Source organism: Trachypithecus francoisi, unplaced genomic scaffold, assembly GCF_009764315.1.
Source record: "Trachypithecus francoisi isolate TF-2019V2 unplaced genomic scaffold, Tfra_2.0 Lachesis_group3, whole genome shotgun sequence".
Lineage (NCBI taxonomy): Eukaryota > Metazoa > Chordata > Mammalia > Primates > Cercopithecidae > Trachypithecus > Trachypithecus francoisi.
In genome coordinates this window covers 114,651,259-114,674,039 of record NW_022681468.1, presented here as the reverse complement: position 1 = coordinate 114,674,039, position 22,781 = coordinate 114,651,259, and the positions used below count along the sequence as shown (strand labels likewise).

Sequence of the window (22,781 nt, the reverse complement as noted above, 5' to 3'; positions counted from 1 at the left end):
GATACATTCCAAGTAATATGTTAAAAATCTAAGCTAGAAGTGAACAGAGATTGCTTCTAGAGTACTTAGTATAGCCATGGTTGAAGGGAAGGCTTCCCGCTGAAGAGATACCTCGTTGGAGGAATAAGAGTTACTGGACTTGGCTGGGCACAGTGGCTCATGCCTGTAATCCCAGCACTTTGGGAGGCCGAGATGGGCAGATGACCTGAAGTCAGGAGTTGGAGATCAGCCTGGCCAGCATGGTGAAACCCCATGTCTACTAAAAATACAAAAAAAAAAAAGGTGAGCCAGGCGTGGTGGCATGCACCTGTAATCCCAGCTACCCAGGAGGTTGAGGCAGGAGAATCGCTTGAACCCGCGAGGTGGAGGTTACAGTGAACTGAGATCGCACCATTGCATTCCAGTTTGGGCAACAAGAGCGAAACTCCATCTCAGGAAAAAAAGAGTTACTGGACTGAATAAAGATGAGAAGCAAGTTTAAAGAATATTTGCCATCCCTTCGGGCCGGGCGCGGTGGCTCTAGCCTGTAATCCCAGCACTTTGGGAGGCCGAGGCGGGTGGATCACGAGGTCAGGAGATGGAGACCCTCCCGGCTAACACGGTGAAACCCCGTCTCTACTAAAAATACAAAAAACTAGCCGGGCGCGGTGGCGGGCGCCTGTAGTCCCAGCCACTTGGAGGCTGAGGCGGGAGAATGGCGTGAACCCGGGAGGCGGAGCTTGCAGTGAGCCGAGATCCGGCCACTGCACTCCAGCCTGGGCGACAGAGCGAGACTCCGTCTCAAAAAAAAAAAAAGAAAAGAATATTTGCCATCCCTTCCTATTTAGTTGAATGGTGTTGCTTCAACCCAATCACTTAAGATGGGCTTAGGTTTTCATTGTTTCTCTAATAAAAATGAGCTCTCACCCTAGTGGCACAGAGTCTGTATCTTGGGAACAATCTCAGGCCATGGTGGCCCTCGTATCACCATGAATTCTTGCCATGCGGCTTAGGGTTTTGAATGATGAGGCCTGGCTGAGAGACCAACTTCAGGATGTATGTGCTGCTTGCTTTGACCCTTATCACTTAGAGTGTTGTGTAGGAAACCAGGCGAGGTATCTTCCCAGTCTGCAGGAAAGTGGTGCATTCAGAGTGATGGCTTCTGAGGATCAGCTGGGAATGAGCCCCTTCTAAGCAACGTGGGCTTTTGTGTCTTCCTGTTCCAGGATTATCAAGTATAAATGACACCCACCCTTCTCCAACAAATGAAGAAGATTCTTCCACCTGATTCCCTCTTTATTTTGGAACCAAATCGAAAGCAAAAAAAAAAAAAAAAAAAAAAAAAGATGTCCCTATAAGGGTGGCAGAATTAGTCTTCTGAGTTGTCTTTTACAGTATGAATGAGGATAGCACAATTGCCAAGCGTCTTCATCTTTGCCCTAAATGATTGCCTTGCCCTCTGTCCTAACTCTTTCTCTTCCTTTGCCCCTCTCAACTTTGTGTTTTGTTCCCTTTTAGAATGGTGGTTTGGCCTGGAGTGATGATGCAGATGGAGGCCGAGGAAGAGAGATCTCTCGAGATTTTGCCAAGGTCTGTAATATTTCCTTTGTGATATAGATAGGGGCAGTTCTGCAGTGGCTTGCTATAGCTGATTCCCAAGAAATAGGGACCAAAGTAGCCAGTGAGTTGCATTTGTAGTGATTCACATGGCCATAGTGTAACTGGTATAAGACTTCAACAAGGGCCGGGCGCGGTGGCTCAAGCCTGTAATCCCAGCACTTTGGGAGGCCGAGACGGGTGGATCACGAGGTCAGGAGATCGAGACCATCCTGGCTAATACGGTGAAACCCCGTCTCTACTAAAAAATACAAAAAACTAGCCGGGCGAGGTGGCGGGCACCTGTAGTCTCAGCTACTCAGGAGGCCGAGACAGGAGAATGGCGTAAACGCGGGAGGCGGAGCTTGCAGTGAGCTGAGATCCGGCCACTGCACTCACTCCAGCCTGGGCGACAGAGCGAGACTCCGTCTCAAAAAAAAAAAAAAAAAAAAAAAAAAAGACTTCAACATGATGGAATTTTTCATTGTGTGTTTTTCTTGGGGGATTGGGATTACAGCTGTATGAACTGGATGGTGATCCTGAAAGGAAAGAGTTCCTGGATGACCTCTTCGTCTTTATGCAGAAGAGGGGTGAGTGTGCATCTACTCATCATTCCAATTCAGGGAATACTGATAGAGTGCCTACTGTGTGCTAATCAGTGTTAGACATCCTGGACCACTAATCCTCATCCAGGAGGACAAGAGGCATTTACTGCCAATTGGTTCTGGATTTAGCCAAATAACTGATAGCCAGATTGAAGAGGACAGAGAAGGCGTTGGCACAAAGTAGATGGAATGATCGTCCACGTTTGGCCCTGCCTGATTTTGTGTCTCTTCTTCCAATTAACTGGTCTCTGGAATCACTTCAAATTCAAATATGCCTTTTTTAAGCCTTAAAGCTACCCTGGACTTCACTTAATCTAGCATGTAGGGCTTCTTGTTGGCATATCTAGTCTCATGGAGACTGAGAAAGGTAAGTGAAAGAATAGAGGCCCCTCAGGATATTTTGGAAGGGTCTGAAATGATCCTTGGAAAGGAAAGGCCAACACTTTCTTCTTACCCATTGACGTTTGATGTTTGTATTTGCTGGCTTGGTTAGAACATTCCTGCAGTTTAACGGTAAGATAGTTGGCTTGGTTAAAACATTCCTGCAGTTTTATGGTCAGGTACATAGGCATCTGCCTTTTTTTTTTTTTTTTTTTTTTTTTGAGATAGAGTCTCACTCTGTTGCCCAGGCTGGAGTGCCGTGGCATGATCTCAACTCACTACAACCTCTGCCTCCCGTGTTCAGGCAATTCTCGTGCCTCAGCCTCACAAGTGGCTGGGACTATAGGTGCCCACCACCATGCCTGGCTAATTTTTGTATTTTTTTTCACTAGAGATGGGGTTTCACCATGTTGGCCAGGCTGGTCTCAAAATCCTGACCTTAAGTGATCCACCTGTCTTGGCCTCCCAAAGTACTGGGATTATAGGCATGAGCCACTGCGCCCAGCCGCCATCTGCTTTATAATGCACCCTCCCAATTCTCTTTCCTTCTCTCCTCACTCCCCACACATCCCCAAGAGCCATCTCCACTATAGACTATGGTGTGACTGAGTTTAGAGCCGAGTGACTCAACTTCCTGGCTTTGTATTCAGTCATAGCAATGGGTTCACCAGCCAGGTCAGCCCTCAGAATGCATGGCCAGCACCCCAGCCTGTCTAGGAGAAGGCCTTCAGCAACCTGTGTGGCTCCACCTTAATCACCCTCAGGACAAAACCATAGGAGAGAGCTACTCCCAGTAGCCTGTTCCCAGCATCCTGTTACAGCTGATTATGCATCCCTTGGTGCCTGTGTCAACAACTTTATTGAGACTTAAGAATGAAATCTTCCTCTTTATCCTGGGCCAAGCTGTAATGGCAGCCCCCAGCAGCTAAATATTCTAAGCTCATTTCTCTCTCTTTCCCTCCTTCCTCCCACTCCTGTACCTTTGGCAGCCTTATTGCCTTCTTGGTAGCATGTTTGTTACTGCTGGTTTGCTTAAAAAGGCAATCGAAAGTTTTGAATCTTGGTTTTCCCCGATCTCTAAGCCCATCAAAGCAATGTGAGCAGCCCTCATTAGTTTGCTCCTCCAGCTGTTACCTGGAACTACATGTGTCAGTAAAAAACAAGAATATAATCCTGAGGCTAGGCGCAGTGGCTCCTGCCTGTAATCCCAACACTTTGGGAGGCCAAGGTGGGTGGATCAGGAGGTCAAGAGATCAAGACCATCCTGGCCAACATGGTGAAACTCCGTCTCTACTAAAAATACAAAAATTAGCTGGGCATGGTGGCGCCTGCCTGTAGTTCCAGCTACTTGGGAGGCTGAGGCAGGAGAATTGCTTGAACTTGGGAGATGGAGGTTGCAGTGAGCCAGGATTGTGCCTCTGCACTCCATCCTGGCAACAGAGTGAGACTCCATTCAAAAATAAAGAAAAAAAAAAAAAAAAATATATATATATATATATTCGTGAAAGATAATGTGACTGGCAGCAATGAACCTCCCCGTTTGCCCTGAGAGAGAGGAATCCACTTAATACTTTGGTCTCCCCTTCCAATTACCTTTTAATTATTTACAAGCTCCACAAGCCCAGCTGGTGCAAACCCAGGAGCTGATCCTGTCTCAGAGGGGCTGCCATAGCAATATAGATTTTAATCAGCAGTGGAGCTCCACCGCTTTATTTTCCACTTCATTGTTTTTCTCCCTTCCTTGAAGGATTTTTAAAGGAAAATGGAAGTGAGATCAGCCAAGCCAATTGTGAAGATCAGTGACTGTTTACTACTATATGTCCCCACTAGACTAGGAGCTCCTCAAGGAGGACCACTTTATCATTCTTTCATGTCCCCAGTGCTAGCACAGGGCCAGGCAGGAAGGTGCTTAGGACGTGTTTGCTGTGCGAGCAGTCTTGTTGGTTTTCCTGGCTCAGCTTGCCACATGCAGGGTATTCAAGCTGCATTGAGGTTTGGGTGCATCTGTGTCCTTCAGCCAGCTGCCCCGTAATTGAGAGTCAGCAGTAGAGAGCAGTCTTTGCTGCATATCCTGCTGTTCTGCGGCAACTGGGACTGCCAGATTGCCATCTAGTATATTTCTGAGTGAACCCAAAGCAGGAGCGAGTGACTTCCTTTGATAATGTCAGTTTATGGTTCTTCAGGTCCTGAGTAAATCTTTGTCCTGTCTTCAGCACTTATGTCAGGTATTTCACTATTTGCTGGCATTACCAACAGAAGGGAAATGGTTCTGTCTGCTACTTGTTACTTTAATAAAAGGTTTCTCAGCCTCAGCACTGTTGACTTTGGGATGGATAGTCCTTTGTTGTGGAGACTGTCCTGTGCACTGTAGGATTTTGTTTTTATTTTTGAGACAGAGTCTCACTCTGTTGCTTCAGCTGGCATGCAGTGGTGCGATCATAGCTCACTGCAGCCTCAAAGTGCTGAGCTGAAGCCTTTCTCCTGCTTCAGCCTTCTGAGTAGCTGGGACTATAGGTAGGCACTATCATGCCTGGCTAACTTTTTTGTTTTGTAGAAATGGGGCCTCACTATGTTGCCCAGGCTGGTATTGAACTCCTGACCTCAAGTGATCCTCCCACCTCGGCTTTTCAGAGTGCTGGGATTACAGGTGTGAGCCACTGCACTTGGTTACTACAGGATGTTTAGCAGTATCCATGGTCTCTATCCACTAGATACCAATAGCAGCCCCTCAGTCACAACAACCAAAAATGTCTCTAGATGTCATGTCTCCTGGAGGGCAAAATTGTCCCCTGTTGAGACCCTCTGGCATGGAAAGATGGGGAAGAGAATAAAGATGTAAAATTTTCTCTGCAAGAAAAACTCTTAGCTGAGTGTGATGGCTCACACCTGTAATCCCACCACTGTGGGAGGCTGAGGCAGGAGGATCAGGTGAGTCCAGGAGTTCAAGACCAGCCTGGGCAACAGGCTCTTTTGTAGAGACAAGTCAAAACCTTGTCTCTACAAAAAATAAAACAAAATTAGCCAGGCGAAGTAATGCATGCCTGTAGTCCCAAGCTACTTGGGAGGCTGAGGTGGGCGAATTGCTCAAGCCAGGGAGTTGGAGGCCACCATGAGCCAACATTGCAACACTGCCCTCCAGCCTGGGCAACAAAGTGAGACCTTGTCTCAAAAAAAAAAAAACAAAAAAGGAAAAAAAAAACTTTTTGTGAAAATCATCTTACCTTCAGTCAGGTACATGAGAGCAAGCTGTGTCAGGTAGCGCTGTTTCCTGTGACTGAGTGCCACAGGAGTGAGTGCTGGGATCTCACCCTGGGTTGGAGTACACAGAAAGCCTCTGAGACAAGCTGTGGCTCTAGTGTATCAGACCCAACCATGTAGGTGGAGGAAAAAATGCTGTGACACATGTGGTCCTGGTGTAACTGGAAGAACCCTTGTTGGTGGCCCACAGCCAGGGGCCATCCTGGATGGGTCAGCTGGCACCAGTCTCTGAAGGGCTATGTTTGCCCAAAAAGTTAGTACTTCAGTCTCTAGATACAGCTAAGTTATTGAAGGCAAAACGTAGGCTTTTAGGAAACTTGTTGTGGCAGTGTGTAGTTGGGCTAGAAAGGAGAGACTGAGGCAGGAAGATAGTGTAGAGGTTGTTATTTCCCAGCGATCTCCTTCCTAGAAAACTCTTATCTGGTAGTCTGAACTAGAGTGAGTGGTTCAAGAGGATTGGGAGTGGGGCATGGGGGCTCACGCCTATAATTCCAGTACTTGGGGAGGCCTAGGTGGGAGGATCACTTGAGACCAGGAGTTTGAGATCAGCCTGAGCAACATAGCAAGACCCCATCCGTATAATTTTTTTTTTTTTTTTGAGATGGAGTCTTGCTGTGTCGCCCAGGCTGGAGTGCAGTGGCACAATCTCGGCTCACTACAACCTCCGCCTCCTACGTTCAAGCGATTCTCCTGCTTCAGCCTCTTGAGTAGCTGGGATTACAGGCATGCACCACCATGCCCGGCTAATTTCGGTATTTTTTTTAGTAGAAACGGGGTCACACCATGTTGGTCAGGCTGGTCTCAAACTCCTGACCTTGTGATCCGCCCACCTTGGCCTCCCAAAGTGCTCGTGGGATTACAGGTGTGAGCCACCGCGCCCTGCCTGACCTCATCCCTATAATTTAAAAAAAAGAAGAAGAAGAAGAAGAAGATGAAGATGAAGATGTAATTCCAGCTACTTGGGAGGCTGAGTCAGGAGAATCACTTGAACCCGGGAGGCAGAGGTTGCAGTGAACCGAGATCGCACCACTGCACTCCACCTGGGCAACAAGAGCAAAACTCCATCACAGAAAAAAAAAAAGAAGAAAATTTTAAAAGAGGGGTGGGAACAGATTGCACTTTTATTTTAATTAATTAACTTACTTATTTTTGAGATAGGGTCTCACTCTGTTGCCCAAGCTGGAGTATAGTGGCACAATCATGGCTCACCGCACCCTTGACCTCCCCAGGCTCAGGTGATCCTCCCACCTCAGCCTCCTGAGAATCTGGGCCGAGAGGTGTGTGCCACCACACTCAGCTAATTTTTCTGGTTTTTTTTTTTTGTTTTTTTTTTTTATGTGGAGATGAAGCCCTTGTGTTGCCCAGGCTGGTATCGAACTCCTGGGCTCAAGTGATGCAACTGCCTTGGCCTCCCAAAGTGCTGGGATTACAAGCATGAACCACCACACCGTGCTGGGCTTCAGATTACACTTTTAATCATGTGAAGCTTGCTGTCTTTGTTCCCTTTTTTGAGACAGAGTCCTAGTCTGGAGTTCAGTGGTCAATCTTGGCTTACCACAACCTCCCCATCCCGGGTTCAAGTGATTCTCGTGCCTCAGCCTCCCAAGTGCTGGAATTACAGACATGAGCCACCACACCTGGCCTGTCTTCTTCTTCTTTTTTTTTTTTTTTTCTTTTTTTAATGAAGTCTTCCTTTGCAACCCAGGTTGGAATGCAGTGGCACCATCTCAGCTCACTGCAACCTCCGCCTCCCAGGTTCAAGTGATTCTCCTGCCTCAGCCTCCCAAGTTGCTGGGATTACAGGTGCACACCATTGCACCTAGCTAATTTTTTTGTATTTTTAGTAGAGACAGGATTTCACCATGTTGGCCAGGCTGGTCTTGAGCTCCTGACCTCAGGTAATCCACCCGCCTCAGCCTCCCAAAGTGTTAGGATTATAGGCGTGAGCCACCGAGCCCGGCTGTCTTTGTTCTTAACAGAATGGTGAGACCAAGGGCCCTTAGACATTTGTGACTTGTCACTTGTGGAGTGTCTGGGGGACACAGGAGGCAGATCTTGTTAGCTGGGACCAAGGAAAAGCCTCATAGACCTCGGCAGCAGTTCAGGGACTTGGCCTCCATAGCTAATATGAAAGATAAGCAATAGATATCACAGGAGTCATTGGAAATAGCCTGAATTAGCCTGGACAGCATAGTGAGACCCTGTCTCTACACAAAAACATTTTTGTTTTTATTAGCTGAGTGTGGTGGCATGCGCCTGTAATCTCAGCTACTTTGGAGGCTGAGGTGGGAGGATCACTTGAGCTTGGAAGGTCAAGGCTACAGTGAGCTGAGCTCATACCATTGCACTCCAGCCTGGGCAACAGAGTGAGACCTTGTCTCAAAAAAAAAAAAAAAAGAGGGAAAGGGAAATGGAAGGAAGAAAGAAAGAAAAGAAAGAAAATAGCCTGAGTTTCAAAGGCTTGGAGACACCCAACTGGGCTGTGAGAAGGACCGGCAGCTTTGACACAGCAGGCTGTGCCCACAGAGGAAGCAGACAGCTCTGAGGGAGGCAGCACACAGCAGGCTGCCCCAAATGACTGCAGCTGCAGGTGATAAAACGGCTGTCCAGTGGGAGACAGGGACAGGCCATAACTGCTGGTTTGTGCTGTGTCTCTCGCTTGTTAACATGTTTGGGTGAATTGACTGCAACAGATGGGCCTTTCAGCCCTCAGCACCTTGGTTTCTAGGCAAGACCAGGGTGACTTGCACCCTGGCGAGCCCCTCCCCTCCCTGAGCAGCAGAGCAACCTGCCCATAAAGGAGCCTGAGAAGAATGGAGTCGGATGAGGCAGTGCCCTGTGGAGGTGGAAAGAGCTCTGGACTGATAGTGCAAAGCCAGGGCTAACATCCCTTCGTTCTCCTGATCTTGAGCACATCCTCCCCACTCTGGTGGCCACAGTTTCCTTATCTATAGAATAAGAGGGTTCAATTAGAGTTGTCTTGGAAGTTTCTATTGTCTGTATATCCATGATTGTGTGTATTGAGCTACCCTTGATGAACAAAAATCAAAGGAAGAAAAGCCCCTTTAGCAGTTTTCTATCAAAGTAATTATGTGAAACAACACCAGGAATCTCCGAGACCAAATGCTTCTCTCCTGTCCTTGCTGTGTAATGTATTTCCTCTTTTGCTGACTGAAGCCAAATTCAATTAGGCACGTTGCCCTCAACTGTCCCCCACCACCCCACTCCCGCCAGAATATTTCTCTAGAAAAGATTGGTTAGGTTTTAGAACTGTGATGCCCCTTTTGGCTCACCTTTTGCCTTGTGTGTGCAAAAGATACACACGTTTCAGCTGGATGCATTGGCTCACGCCTGTAATCCGAGCACTTTGGGAGGCCAAAGCAGGCGTATCACTTGAGGCCAGGGGTTTGAGACTAACCTGGCCACCATGGTGAAACACCATCTCTACTAAAAATACAAAAATTAGCCAGGCATGGTGGCACATGCCTGCAATTCCAGCTACTCGGGAGACTGAGGCAGGAGAATCGCTTGAACCTGGGGGACAGAGGTTGCAGTGAGCCAAGATGGCACCACAGCCTGGGCAACAGAATGAGACTGTCAAAAAAAACAAACAAAAAACGTGTTTCTTTGGCAAACATAAAGCCAAAACAGTTCTAAATAAAATTGTCTGGCTAATTTAACTCCCTGTGGGTAGTTTCTGAAATACCATTCATTCCCTCATAGATTTTCCATTTAGTCTTTCAGTGCCCAAGGGGAGGGACTAATTTCTAAGTCTAATAAGCAAAGGCTATTATAAACAATTTCATTTTTCCTTCATGAGTGAGGAAGAAAAGCTTGTTCTCTTATTCCCTAGGAGGTGAAACAGAAGTGTGGTTTCATTAGAGAGTCAGGATGATGATGATGACGATAATGGTGATTTTACTGTTACTTGCATTTTTATTTTTATTTTTATTTTTATTTTTTTTGAGACGGAGTCTCGCTCTGTCACCCAAGCTGGAGTGCACTGGCCAGATCTCAGCTCACTACAAGCTCTGCCTCCTGGGTTCATGCCATTCTCCTGCCTCAGCCTCCCGAGTAGCTGGGACTACAGGCGCCCGCCACCTCGCCCGGCTAGTTTTTTGTATTTTTTAGTAGAGACGGGGTTTCACCGTGTTAGCCAGGATGGTCTCGATCTCCTGACCTTGTGATCCGCCCGCCTCGGCCTCCCAAAGTGCTGGGATTACAGGCTTGAGCCACCGCGCCCGGCCTGCATTTTTATTATACCATACACATTACAGAACCCTTTCAACCCATTATCTGATCTGCTGCTCCCCTCAGCTCCAGCTCTGTGGAGTAGAGAGAGCAAAGGTTATCACCTGTAACCCTGAAGAAGCAGACCGAGGTTAAGTGACTCACCTAAGGCCACAAAGCAGACTTAGCGTGCAGTCTCCTAACTCCCAGGCCAGTGTGCTCTGCTTCTCCTGCCTTATCTTTGAGAAACTTGTTCCCTAGAGCCAGGAACCCCATCACTCCCCTTTGGGGCAGCAGGCAAGGATTGTGTCTTCTGCAGCATTCACTGCCCCCAAGAGGGTGCTGGCCTGCCTCCACAGGCCACCGTCCAGTAGTGCTTCTGAGCATCTAGCCGATGAACACAGGGTGGAACCTAACGTGCAAGATGGGTCTTCATCTCAGGATCAGGGCTGTTTCTCAGAGAAATAGGGAAGGGCAGATGTGACAACTCGGAGTGGCACAGAGGCTGCCATCTGTCAAGGCAGGATGGGGTAGGGGTTGGGGGACACAGGAGGCGCCCAGAATGCCCTCAAGCAAGGCTCTTTTTTCCTGCCCCTGCCCCATCTGGGCACACCAGGCTAAGGAACTGCCTGGTTACATGGAAGACAAGTTTTGTCAAGCCCTCACTTGTAGACCTGCCCTCCTGCCCTCATCAGTTCTGTTCAAGCCTGCAAACTGACCTTGGTTTTCCCAAATGGATTGTTGGATCTTCAGAATATACAAAGAATTTACTGTGGGAAAAGGGCTTAGTCTGCTTCAAAGTGCAACTTGAGTGTTTTTCCTTCTGTTGTGTGCTTATCTATCCATCTCAGGCAAGGAAATGTTCATGACATATATTGCTTTGCCTTTTGGTGGCGGCAATTTCTTGTATATTCTTTGTATCTTGCCGTAAATGGTCTGTGTCCTAGACACCCTTCCTGGTAGACGAAAATGTGTTGTCTTTTTCAGATGAAATAGGCTTTGGGGCTTCATTTTCTAACTTTATCCCCAAATGAAAGTCTAAAATGAAAATCTTTAAGTGTCTGGATTAGCCCTTTGTCTGAGGCCAGATCTTTTTCTCTCTCTAGGTGACCCAGCTGCTGTTAAAAATATATAGTTTTTTTTTCCATTTTTAATAGTCCTTATAATACTCTATAAATACCCCATTATCCACAATCATAGAAAGGGAATCTGGTTTTTGAAAGTCACAATTAATTTGAATAGCCTGCTTTTGTCATTAAATTCAGCCTCTTCCCCTTCAAAATCTTTTATTGGTATTTCTAACACACGGGAAAATTGAGTTATTTGATAGTTTTGCCTCTTTTGTCCCAAAGTGAGCCAATATTCAGTAAATCATCTAAGAGTTGGTACAGGGAAAGATTGCAGTGAGTGTTTGGCCTACTTTCACCATGGGGAAGTTCTGCTGGGTCTTGAGAGGCTAGTGGCACGGACAGCACTGGAAGCTCAGACAGCCATGCACTGCTCAGGCCAGAAGGCCGATGAGGTGTGCCCCAGGCCAGCCAGCCTTCCACTCCCCTCCTGGAGATGCCAACCAGATCTGCCCAGTGGCAGGCAAAGCAGGGAAGACCCTGCAGTCCACCTCCTTCTGACTCATTGGCCAGTTTCTCTGAATGCAGTTGTCATAGCCATAATATTTTGGGGTTTTTTTTGTTTTTGTTTGTTTGTTTGTTTGTTTGTTTTTTGAGACAGAGTCTCACTCTGTTGCCCAGGCTGGAGCACAATGGTGCGATCTCGGCTCACTGTAACCTCCTCCTCCTGGGTTCAAGCGATTCTCCTGCCTCAGCCTCCCGAGTAGCTGGGATTACAGGCGCCTGCCATCACACCCAGCTAGTTTTTGTATTTTTAGTAGAGATGGGGTTTCACCATGCTGGCCAGGCTGGTCTCAAACTCCCGACCTCAGGTGATCTGCCCACCTCGGCCTCCCAAAGTGCTGTGATTACAGGCGTGAGCCACTGCGCCCAGCCACCATAATCTTATTATTAGGCATAGCAGAATACAATATTACATTTACTGTTGAACTTCGCCTAAAGAGATTAGTCGAAGCTGGAGTAGCAAAAAAGGTAATGAGTTTAAAATTAGCCTCTGAGGTTGTAAAACAACCAGCTCTCCCATGCATTACAGCTGGCAGTGTAAAGGGATACATCTACTTTGGAAGTCTGTTTGGTAGTGTTTGCTAAAGCTAAACGTACCTGGACCTTGTTACCCAGCTGTTGCACTCCTGGGTATATTCCCAACAGAAATGAGTGCTTGTGTTCACTGAAAGGTACAGGCAAGCATATTCATAGCAGCTCCATTCATTATAGCCAAAAACTGGAAAGAATTCCAGTGTCCATCAGTAGTAGAATGGATAAAAAAATGTAGCATAGTCACATACTAGAACACTACACAGCAGTAGAAAGTTATGAACTAGTCGGGTACAGTGGCTCACACCTGTAATCACAGCACTTTGGGAGGGTGAGGCGGGCGGATCACTTGAGCTCAGAAGTTCAAGAGCAGCCTAGGCAACATGGTGAAACCCCATCTCTACCAAAAAAAAAAAAAGCCAGATGTGGTGGCACCTGCTGTAGTCCCAGCTACTTAGGGGGCTGAGGTGAGACGATTGCTTGAGCCTGGGAGGAAGAGGCTGCAGTGAGGCGAGATCATGTCACTGCACTCTAGTCTGGGCTACAGAGTGAGACTCTGTCTCAAAAAAAAAAAAAAAGTTGTGAACTACTGCTATACACCACTGGGATGACTCTCAGACCTGATATTGAACAAAAGAAGCCAGACACAGAATATATACTATATGAGTCCATTTATATAAAGTTAAAAAAAAATATGTCAGAATAGCAGTTTATTTCCAGAATGGGTAGGGTGGAGGGATGGATATTGATTGGAAAGAGGCATGAGAGAGTTTTCTAGGGGTGCTGGACATGTTCTGTATTTTGGCTGGGCGTGGTAGCTCAAGTGTAATCCCATCACTTTGGGAGGCTGAGGCAGGCGGATCACCTGTGGTGAGGAATTCAAGACCAGCCTGGCCAAGATGGTGAAATCCCGTCTCTACTAAAAATGCAAAAATTAGCCAGGCATGGTGGCAAGCACCTGTAATCCCAGCCACTTGGGAGGCTGAAGCAGGAGAATCACTTGGACCCAGGAGATGGAGGTTGCAGTGAGCCCAGATCACACCACTGCACTCCAACCTGGGCAACAGAGTTGAGACTCTGTCTCAAAAAAAAAATAAAATAAAAAAAAAGTTCTATGTTTTGATGTGAGGGATGTTTGCAGAGGTGTATTTGGAAGTACACATCTAGCGAGCTGTATGGTTAAGGTTAATGCACTATACTGTATGTAAGTTAGACCCACTCAGTGGGCAATTGGAGGTGGAAGGCTTAAGGATTCTTGTCAGTCCATGCTAGCATATTGGCACATCCTTGCCTCTGCCCTGTCCTGTGGAACAGTGCAACTACAAGCTGCACGGCTGACTGCCAGACACTGCTGCCTGGTTTCCCAGCGGGAGACCTTTCCTTTTCCTTTCCTATTACACCTTTTGTTAGAGGTTCAACGGGTACATGTGCAGGTTTGTTACATGGATATATTGTATGGCACCGAGGTTTGGGGTACGATTGATCCCGTCACCCAGGTAGTGTGCATAGTACCCAGTAGGTAGTTTTTCAGTCCTTGTCCCCTCTAGTAGTCGCCAGTATCTGCTGTGATATTCTCTATATGAACAAGTTATGGGAGAAAATCAGCAGTCATTTCTCTACTGGCTTCTGGGGAGCAGGCTTGGAGCAGGCCTGGAGCAGGGCAAGAATGAAGATGCAGAGGAATGTTCAGGAAGCCTGCCTGCCTGCACACATTCCCTGCTTAACACAGGTCTTAACTTCTCCAGGCTCTCTGGTCAGCTCTCTTTGACAGTTAGGCTATGGAAATGATTAATGATCTTTCTCAAAGCCAGGAAACAGCAGTGAGGGTCCCTGGCAGGGCCATACCCTGGGTCCTGGGCCCTCACCCCTGCACACTGGGCAAGAAGGCAGCCATATGAGTCTGTCTGGGGTCCCTGCCCCTGTTTGCTTCTGGACTTCCCTGGAACCGGCCCATTCTCTGCAATGGGGAGGAAGTGACTTTCCCTTCAACACTCTTACCATCTCTCATCTTTGTCTCCAAAGCGAGAAGAGGCCATCTCTTCTTCTGCCCTCACCCCTATCCCCAGCTCAGGTTGTCTTGGTTGTCTGAGCGGCAGGAAGGAACACAAAGTACCAGGGGAGCAGCTTTTGTTTGGCCACATCTGCACTGGAAGTTGCTGATCACAGCTGTGGTCTGCTAGTGCCAGCGCCCAGCGGCATTCCCACCAACAAGGGTTAAAGCCCCAGGAGTCCCGCCAACTTCACTGGGTCCATAGCCCTCATAAAAGCCTTTTACATCCGTCCCTCCCTCGGGCCGCAGGCTCCCTGGCTGAAATCTGATAAGGGGCCTCTTTGTTGCAACTGTCAGTCTCCTTTATTGAGGAGGGAACTGGAGACCAGCAGCACTTCTTGGGGTGCAGATAAGGCCCTGGATTCCTGTCAGAGAGAGCATGATTAATTACCCTCAATCCTAGCTTCTGCTTTGATAGCAGTGACTGACAGTCCACAGGCTTCCCCATCAGGTGCTCACCCTCTTCTGGGAGGCGTGATGGGGGTGGAGATTTGGTCTTCTGTAGGGCCAACACCAGTGACCCACAAAGAACTCTCTTCAGTGGGTATTTGCCTCCTTCCCAGTGCTCTGCGGGTTGCTTTTGCATTTATCGTGGACAGAGGCCCGTCTCTCTCAGGTGAAGAGCTTCCTTAGAGGAAGATAGAAAACAGTCCAGAGAGCAGGCCAGAGACCCCTTGCTCCCTCCCACAAAGGCTGGGAAAGGAGCCATTGCTTGTGGATGTGAACTTCACAAATCTGGTCTTAAGCCAGGGGCCCTTCACAGAGAAAATCTCAAACCATCTGTATCAAGGCCATTTGACAACGTTACTCTGTCATTCAGGCAGGTTCCTAAAACCAAGTCATTCTCCCTTTGGTAATAATCACAACTGCCAATTTTTGTTTGTTTATCAATTTGTATGTTGCTGGCTTGAAGGTACATCAGCAGAATTTTGTTTTAATTTTTTATTCATAGACTTTAGAACTGAAAATCATCTAGTCCAAATTCCTCACTTCACATTTGTGGAAACTGAGGCCTGAGTCTGTCAATTGCCTATTGGTTCTTGTTCAGCAGGTAAACTTAGCTTAAAGGCCTTCTTTCTTCATAGTAGAATTTACTTTGGACAAGAGAAATGGCTACCAGGTCCATTAAGCACAAAGCAAACTGCTGAGACCACCCTGCAGATTCTGCCTCTCTCAGTTGTTAGAGGAATCAAAGACACAGCAGGCTTTTGTGTCTGGATTATCCGATGGGAGAAAGCCCCACCATCATCTAGAGAGAGCCCTCGGCATAGCCTCCGCTTTGTTTCTGATGGAACCAAGGGGCCAGCCTGCACTGGAAGCCACTTTAACAGTTTAACAGAGGGCCAACCACAGGGAAGAATGTGCCCAATCTCCTTATCAGCTTGATCTCCAGAACCAGGGTGCCTGAGCAGGGCATGGGGGCTTGTGTGAGGAGAGTCCACTGTGGAGTGAGGAAAACAGCAGCTTCCGAAGTATGCCACGGTGGGGCTGGGCCACACAGTAGGGTGCAGGGGCCACAACCACGGCTTCCAGTGTGCCTCTTACCTGCAGTTTCTCTGTGGTGTGATGACAGTTCCCACAAGAGTCCATTTTCCCTTCTGGGAAGAGGTCACTGATTAGTTAGGTTACAACCTTGACTTCAGACACCACTGTGACCCTTCCTTGTCTCCTCAGGTTCTGTATCTGCCAATGTCCCCCTTGCCCTAAGCAGCTCTCAGTCTAATATAATACAGTCACTTTGTGTGTGACTATAAAGAGGCTAATTTTTGATGAAATTTCTACATCTGTAACAATATTGTCCTTCAAAGATGCCATCTCAAATAGCCAGGCAGTTAATCCATTGACTACTCAACATGAATTTGTAATTCCTCTCTGGGGAGTTGCCTTCAGAGGCGGTTCGAACCACACTAGAAAATTTCAGCTGGGTGCAGTGGCTTACGCCTGTCATCCCAACACTTTGGGAGGCTGAAGTGGGAGGATTGCTTGAGTCCAGGAGTTTGAGACCAGCCTGGGCAACATAGTGAGACCCCACCTCTACAAAAATAAAAATACACCTGTAATCCCAGCACTTTGGGAGGCTGAGGCTGGCGGATGACTTGAGGTCAGGAGTTCGAGACCAGCCTGGCCAACATGGTAAAACCCCATCTCTACTAAAACTATAAAAAATTAGCCAGGTGTGGTGGCACTCACCTGTAATCCCAGCTACTCGGGAGGCTGAGACAGGAGAATCACTTGAACCCAGGAGGCGGAGGTTGCAGTGAGCTGGGATTACCCCACTGCACACCAGCCTGGGGAAAAGAGCTAGACTCAGTCTCAAAAGATAAAAACAAATAAAAAACAAAATAAATTAACTGGGCTGAGCTAGGTGGTGTGCACCTATGGTCCTAGCTACTTAGGAGGCTGAGGTGGGAGGATCACCTGAGTCCGGGATTTTGAGGCTACACTCAGCTGTGATCACACCACTGCACTCAAGCCTGGGCAACAGAGTGAGACTCCATCTCAAAAAAAAAAAAAGAGATTCGAAAGAAAATAGTGCAAACTCTGAAAGCTGTTTGCAGATGGAGTTTCAAAGCTAGCTGTCCAAAGTGACCTGTAGGACAGCACTTCCTCAGCTGGGCAAGCCCTGCCATGCTGGTTCAACACTCGCCACATCTGTCTTATGCTTGTCACACACCTGGCCACTGCCTCCTCTTTGACACCTGTTTTCCCCTTTGGCCTCAATTGTGAGGGTCCCAGCAGGCACGTCACAGGCGTGTGGGAAGTGTGTTTAAGATTCCTAGTTGAGGCTGGGCACAGTGGCTCACGCCTATAATCCCAGCACTTTGGGAGGACGAGGTGGGTGGATCACCCAAGATCTGGAGTTTGAGACCAGCCTGGCCAACATGGTGAAACCCCATCTCTACTAAAAATACAAAAATTAGCCAAAAATCACTTGAACCTGGGAGGCAGAGGTTGCAGTGGGACAAGATCATGCCACTGCACTCTAGCCTGGGCAACAGAGTGAGACTCCAACTCAAAAAAAAAAAAAGATTCCCAGTTGAGAGCTGGGTGCAGTGACTGGAGCTTGTAAATCCCAGCTACTCAGGAGGCTAAGGTGGGAGGATTCCTTGAGACCAGATGTTTGAGACTAGCCTGGGCAACATAGTGAGACCCTGTCTCTACAAAAAAATTTAAAGATTAGCCAGGCATGGTGGTGTGCCCCTGTAATCGCAATTCCTCAGGAGGTTGAGATGGGAGGATCACTTGAGCCTGGGAGTTCAAGCCACAGTGAGCTGTGATCACACGACTGCACCCCAGCCTAGATAACATAATTTTTTTTTTTTTTTTTTTTGAAACGGAGTCTCGCAGTCGCCCAGGCTGGAGTGCAGTGGCCGGATCTCAGCTCACTGCAAGCTCCGCCTCCCGGGTTTACGCCATTCTCCTGCCTCAGCCTCCCGAGTAGCTGGGACTACAGGCGCCCGCCAACTCGCCCGGCTAGTTTTTTCTATTTTTTAGTAGAGACGGGGTTTCGCCGTGTTAGCCAGGATGGTCTCGATCTCCTGACCTCGCGATCCACCCGTCTCGGCCTCCCAAAGTGCTGGGATTACAGGCTTGAGCCACCACGCCCGGCCTCCTAGATAACATAGTGAGACCCTGTCTCTAAAAAGAAAATTTAGAAAAAGATTCTCAGTTGAATTACCATGGAGCTGGTTGCTTCGACTCTGAGAAACATGTCTGGGTAGGTTAATTTATTAAACGCTGTAAGGCATGGTAGGCATGGTAAAGGAAAGACAACCCCTGCCTTCATAGAGTTGACAGTCCTCCAGGGATGTCGGATGAACAGACGTGAAACAATTAGAGAAGGACAATTTGCTGAACTTACAGGGGCATGATAGAAATTCTGAGAGGGAAGAAACCCACATGAACTGGGGTAGTGAGAACATGCTTCCTGGAAGGAGTGGATGTGGAAGGACACTGTGGAGGATTTGACTGGAGGCCGAAAAGAGCGTGTTTTGGGGGCAATAGGGAGAAGGCCCAGCGAGTTGGAGTGCAAGTGAGTTGCTCAGATATGCCAGGAATACTTCATATGTGATCTTTTAAGGGAGTGTTGAGGAACGTGGGTCATGCGATTGGACATGTGAGATGGGCTAGGTAAGCAATAAGAGTTTTCACAGGTTTTTAAACAAGGAAGTGAGTAATATAGTAAAAGTAATATTTTAATAAGATTGGCTGCAGTGTGCAAGTTGATCGTATGGATAAGAGGCTACTGCAGGCATCTAATTGTGGGCCAGAGAGGGCCTGGACCAGGATCGTGGCTGCGGGCCAAAAAGGAAGATGCCTTTGAGAGGTACCTCCAAAGACGAATCATGAAGCCTTCTAGCACCCTCAAAGTGGATGATAGGGAGAGGAGAGGAGCCAGTGCTGATACGAGGTTCCTGCCTTCCTGCCTAACTTCCAAGGGTGGTAGTGTTGCTGGGAAAAAATGAGGTGTGGGGAAAGGGAGCTAGTTTAGGGGAATGAAGATGAGCCCAGTACAGACGTTCTGACTTGGAAGTAAACGGGTCACATGTGTGAAGATGCCCTAGGAGCTTCTGGAAATGTGAGCTTAGGAGCCCTGTGTGAGGGGACCTTGGGAGTGGTCCTCTCAGACACTCCAGGTAATGCCTTGGAAGGTGTGGACTCAAGGCCATGGGTGTGTTTGGGCAGACAGGCCTCTGAAAGGTCGACGTTAGCCCTGTCCTGCTGGGGGCCCACATCAGGCTTTTGTCTTGCTGGTAGGGGAAGGTTTACTGTCCAGAACAGCACTGGGAGAAGTCAACCAGCACATGAGCTATGTGTCTTAGGAGTATGCCGGTAATCCTCTGTTATTTTACCTGTGAATCTGTGGGTCTAATTCCATGACCCCTTTGTCCTTTACCCTCCAAGGACCAGCAGGTCAAGGTAAAGGTCTTCAAGGTCACTAACTCCCTCCCCACACTTAGGAAAGAGGCCTAAGCCAGGTGCTGTGGGTCACACTGCAGTCCTTGTGCTTTGGGAGACTGAGGCAGGAGGGTTGCCTGAGCTTAGGAGTTTGAGACCAGCCTGGGCAACATAGGAAGATCCTGTCTCTACAGAAAATGTTTTTAAATTCCCTGAGTGTGGTGGTGTGCGCCTGTATTCTCAACTACTCAGGAGGCTGAGTGGGAGGATGGCTGGAGCTTAAGCCTGCAATAAGTCATGATTGCACCACTGCACTCCAGTCTGGGCAACAGAGTGAGACCCTATCTTTGAAAAAAAGAAAAAGAAGAGGCCTGATCCTGCCGCAGCAGCCCCACTTATCCATGCCCACAGTGCTTCCTTTTCATTCTCTGGCTTGAACCATCCTGTAAAAGAGTTGCTGAGGCTGCCATTCAGAGCTGAGAAAACTGCTGTGCCTTTAGGGAAAGAGGCTCATGGAGCAGAAACAAACAGCTCTTCTCTGCTCAGGTTGGCTTAAGGTCCACCAGGCAGCCCAGTGAGACCTCAGCGAGACTGGGGCAATGGGAGGGGGCAAGGCAGAGGAGCAGCAGTCTGTGTACAGTAAAAGGAGTTTGCCATCAAAAGGCAACAAGTCTCATACCCTGCCCTGGACGGTGACCCTTCCCTGTGGAATTCTCCCCTCTGACCTCCAGATCATTAATCCTGAGGCTGCCAAATGACAGTCATCCATCACGCCTCCTGACGAGCATCCCAGCCTGCTGTGAAAGGACTGGCCCCGCCCTCACCACGTCCCCTGGTGCTCATTAGTAGGCCTTCCTGCTCGGTGCCAGGTTTCCTAATCAAGTCCCTGGCTCCTCTCACTTCCCCTTGGGGCCGCTGGGCGGAAGCTGCTCTGACCCTCCCCCTTTCAGAGGCCAGGGAGTGGGAGAATGATTGGTGTGCGGAGAGAATTGAGTGGCTTTTCATTCCCCTGGAGACCAGTGTGTCCAGCAGCTCCTTTGACATAGCGGGGCACACAAGAGAGAAAGAAACCATTTCTCTATCAAGCAGGAGAGGAGAAAGCAGGCATGTGCAAACAAGCACACTCTTTTTTTTTTTTTTCAAGATGGAGTCTCGCTCTGTCGCCCAGGCTGGAGTGCAGTGGCACTATCTCGGCTCACTGCAAGCTCCGCCTCCTAGGTTCACGCCATTCTCCTGCTTCAGCCTCCCGAGTGGCTGGGACTACAGGCGCCCACCACCAAGCCAGGCTAATTTTTTTTTGTATTTTTAGTAGAGATGGGGTTTCACCATCTTAGCCACGATGGTCTCAATCTCCTGACCTCGTGATCCGCTCGCCTCGGCCTCCCAAAGTGCTGGGATTACAGGTGTGAGCCACCGCGCCCAGCCAAGGAGCACACTCTTACAAGCAGCACTGAGCGCTGCCAGGAGGGTGACTAGGCAGGACTCCCCTTCTAGGAAGTCAGAGAACGGTTTCCCGGAGGAAGCTGCCACTGAATGGAGTCTGAAAGCTGCAGAGATAAGTTGCGCGATCACTAGGAATAGTCTGGAATCGTACTGCTACCAAAACAAAAACACACACACACACACAAACTAAAAAACAAGCACCTTTGAAATCATCTAGTCTGGCCCTCTTATTTACAGACAGCAAAACAGAACCAGAGAGTCTAAATGCTTTGCCAAAGGCCCACATAGCCTGTGCATTGGACCTGTCCTGACAGCTAGTCTGAGTCTTCAGGCTTGGGGAGTTTGAGTTAAATTACACTTCCAAACAGATTCATGAGCATTGTTTCCAGCTCAGTTAAAGGTGGGCATACACAGAATCCTTCTCAGCCTGATGATGATCCCGCTGTCTCTTTCTCTCGGACAACCACAGGGACCCCCATCAACCGAATCCCCATCATGGCCAAGCAGATCCTGGACCTGTACATGCTGTATAAGCTGGTGACCGAGAAGGGGGGCCTGGTGGAGATCATCAACAAGAAGATCTGGAGGGAGATCACCAAAGGCCTGAACCTGCCCACATCCATCACCAGCGCCGCCTTCACCCTCAGGACCCAGTGAGTGGCCAGGGCCTGGGGGAAGGAAGCCGAGGCTGAAGAAAGGGGATGTTGTAACCTAGAGGAGAGGAAGGAAGGAAATTCCTTTGTATAGTTAGCAAGATGAGTGGCTTCCCGAAACAGTGGGGAGCTTTCTGAGATTAATCCCTCACTAAACCAAGTAGTGATGAGAACCGCCATTTAGCAGGTGTCTACTCTGTGCTGGTACTTTACGATTTCATTTAAACCTCACAGTCAACCCTGTAAAGTAGGTATGCCCCCATTTTCCACATACAAAAATGAAGTCTCCAGGGTTAAATAATTTGGCTAAGGCCATACCAGCCAGTAAGTGGTAGAGCTGAGATTCAGACCTGAGCTTCTGTCTCTAAGACCTGTGCCCCTTCCAGGACATTGTCTTCCAAACAGCATCTCCACCCCAAGTGGCTCCTCTTACCTGACATTCAGCTTACCCAGTGGCAGAGGACCCAGAGAAAGGCAGGCAGGAAGGCCCCCTTGGATTGGTGATCTGGTTTTGTCAGCATTTGAGTTAATCACACGGGTGATGGAAGCGGTGAAACCAATAGTAGCACCGAAGAATGAGGGCCAGAGAGGAGTCTGTTCTTCTGGAACACTCTGGAGTTGTTCTGTGAAGAGTATGCAATGTACAGCTGACATCAGTTAGGTAGCCTGTTGTAGCTACAATCAGAATGGCGAGGTTCCTGGGTAGAGAACTGCTTCTTGGGACCTAAGACACAAAGAATGACAGTGTCTAGGTCCCATGCACAATGGGAAGAATTGCTCCTGTCTGACTAGCCCAGCTCTGAATAAGATCAAGAAGCCAGAAAGCCCTTGTAAAACATGGGCCTAATTTTTCCCAGGGCACTAAAAAAGCACCAAAACAAATGTGAAACACCAACTAAGATGTTATTTATTTCCCCTAATGAATGGTCCTTCAAAGTAGAACCTATTTAGGATTGAGTGGCAGTTAGAGGAGGCTGGGGCAGAGCATCCAGCCATCCCAGACTTTTCTGCCAAGTACACCAAGGTTGCAATCCTTTGCCCTAGAGTCCTGGCCAGCAGAGACTGCTTCCAGAGACACACCAACCTCAACTGGGTGATCTCTGGTGCTGTTTTGGATTATTATTCCTGCTTGCTTCCTTTCCTCCAGGTACATGAAGTATCTGTATGCCTATGAGTGTGAGAAGAAAGCCTTGAGTTCCCCAGCCGAGCTCCAGGCAGCCATTGATGGCAACCGCAGGGAGGGCCGGCGGCCCAGCTACAGCTCCTCCCTCTTTGGCTACTCACCTGCTGCAGCTACTGCTGCTGCCACTGCCCCTGCCCTCCTCTCCCCACCCAAGATCCGCTTTCCCATCCTTGGGCTTGGCTCCAGCAGTGGCAGCAATACCAGTAGCCCTCGGATATCCCCAGCAACCACTCTCAGGAAAGGTCAGTAGGGCTCCTGGGGGAGAAGGAAGGGAGGAAGGGATGCCAGTTTCCCTGTGTTCAAGACTGGGGTTTTTTGGGCGAGAGGGTCAATTGTGGATTT

At 48.4% G+C, this 22,781-nt stretch overlaps 1 protein-coding gene and 1 long non-coding RNA gene across 3 annotated transcripts in view; one reads left to right on the top strand and one right to left on the bottom strand.

Moving 5' to 3' along the window:
* The window catches only part of ARID3B (AT-rich interaction domain 3B), a 64,466-nt gene that overhangs the window by 36,836 nt on the left and 4,849 nt on the right, over window positions 1–22,781 (top strand). For both annotated transcript variants that reach the window (XM_033189381.1, XM_033189382.1), the window contains exons 3-6: window positions 1,498–1,569; window positions 2,093–2,165; window positions 21,073–21,256; window positions 22,404–22,681. In XM_033189381.1, the coding sequence (XP_033045272.1) occupies window positions 1,498–1,569; window positions 2,093–2,165; window positions 21,073–21,256; window positions 22,404–22,681 (607 nt within the window). The remainder of the gene's footprint in view (window positions 1–1,497; window positions 1,570–2,092; window positions 2,166–21,072; window positions 21,257–22,403; window positions 22,682–22,781) is intronic.
* On the bottom strand, window positions 21,202–22,475 carry LOC117070372. The gene is made up of 3 exons (XR_004431896.1): window positions 22,341–22,475; window positions 21,706–21,980; window positions 21,202–21,314 (listed from the first exon to the last, which is right to left on the bottom strand). It is a non-coding gene; the product is annotated as an uncharacterized LOC117070372 (long non-coding RNA).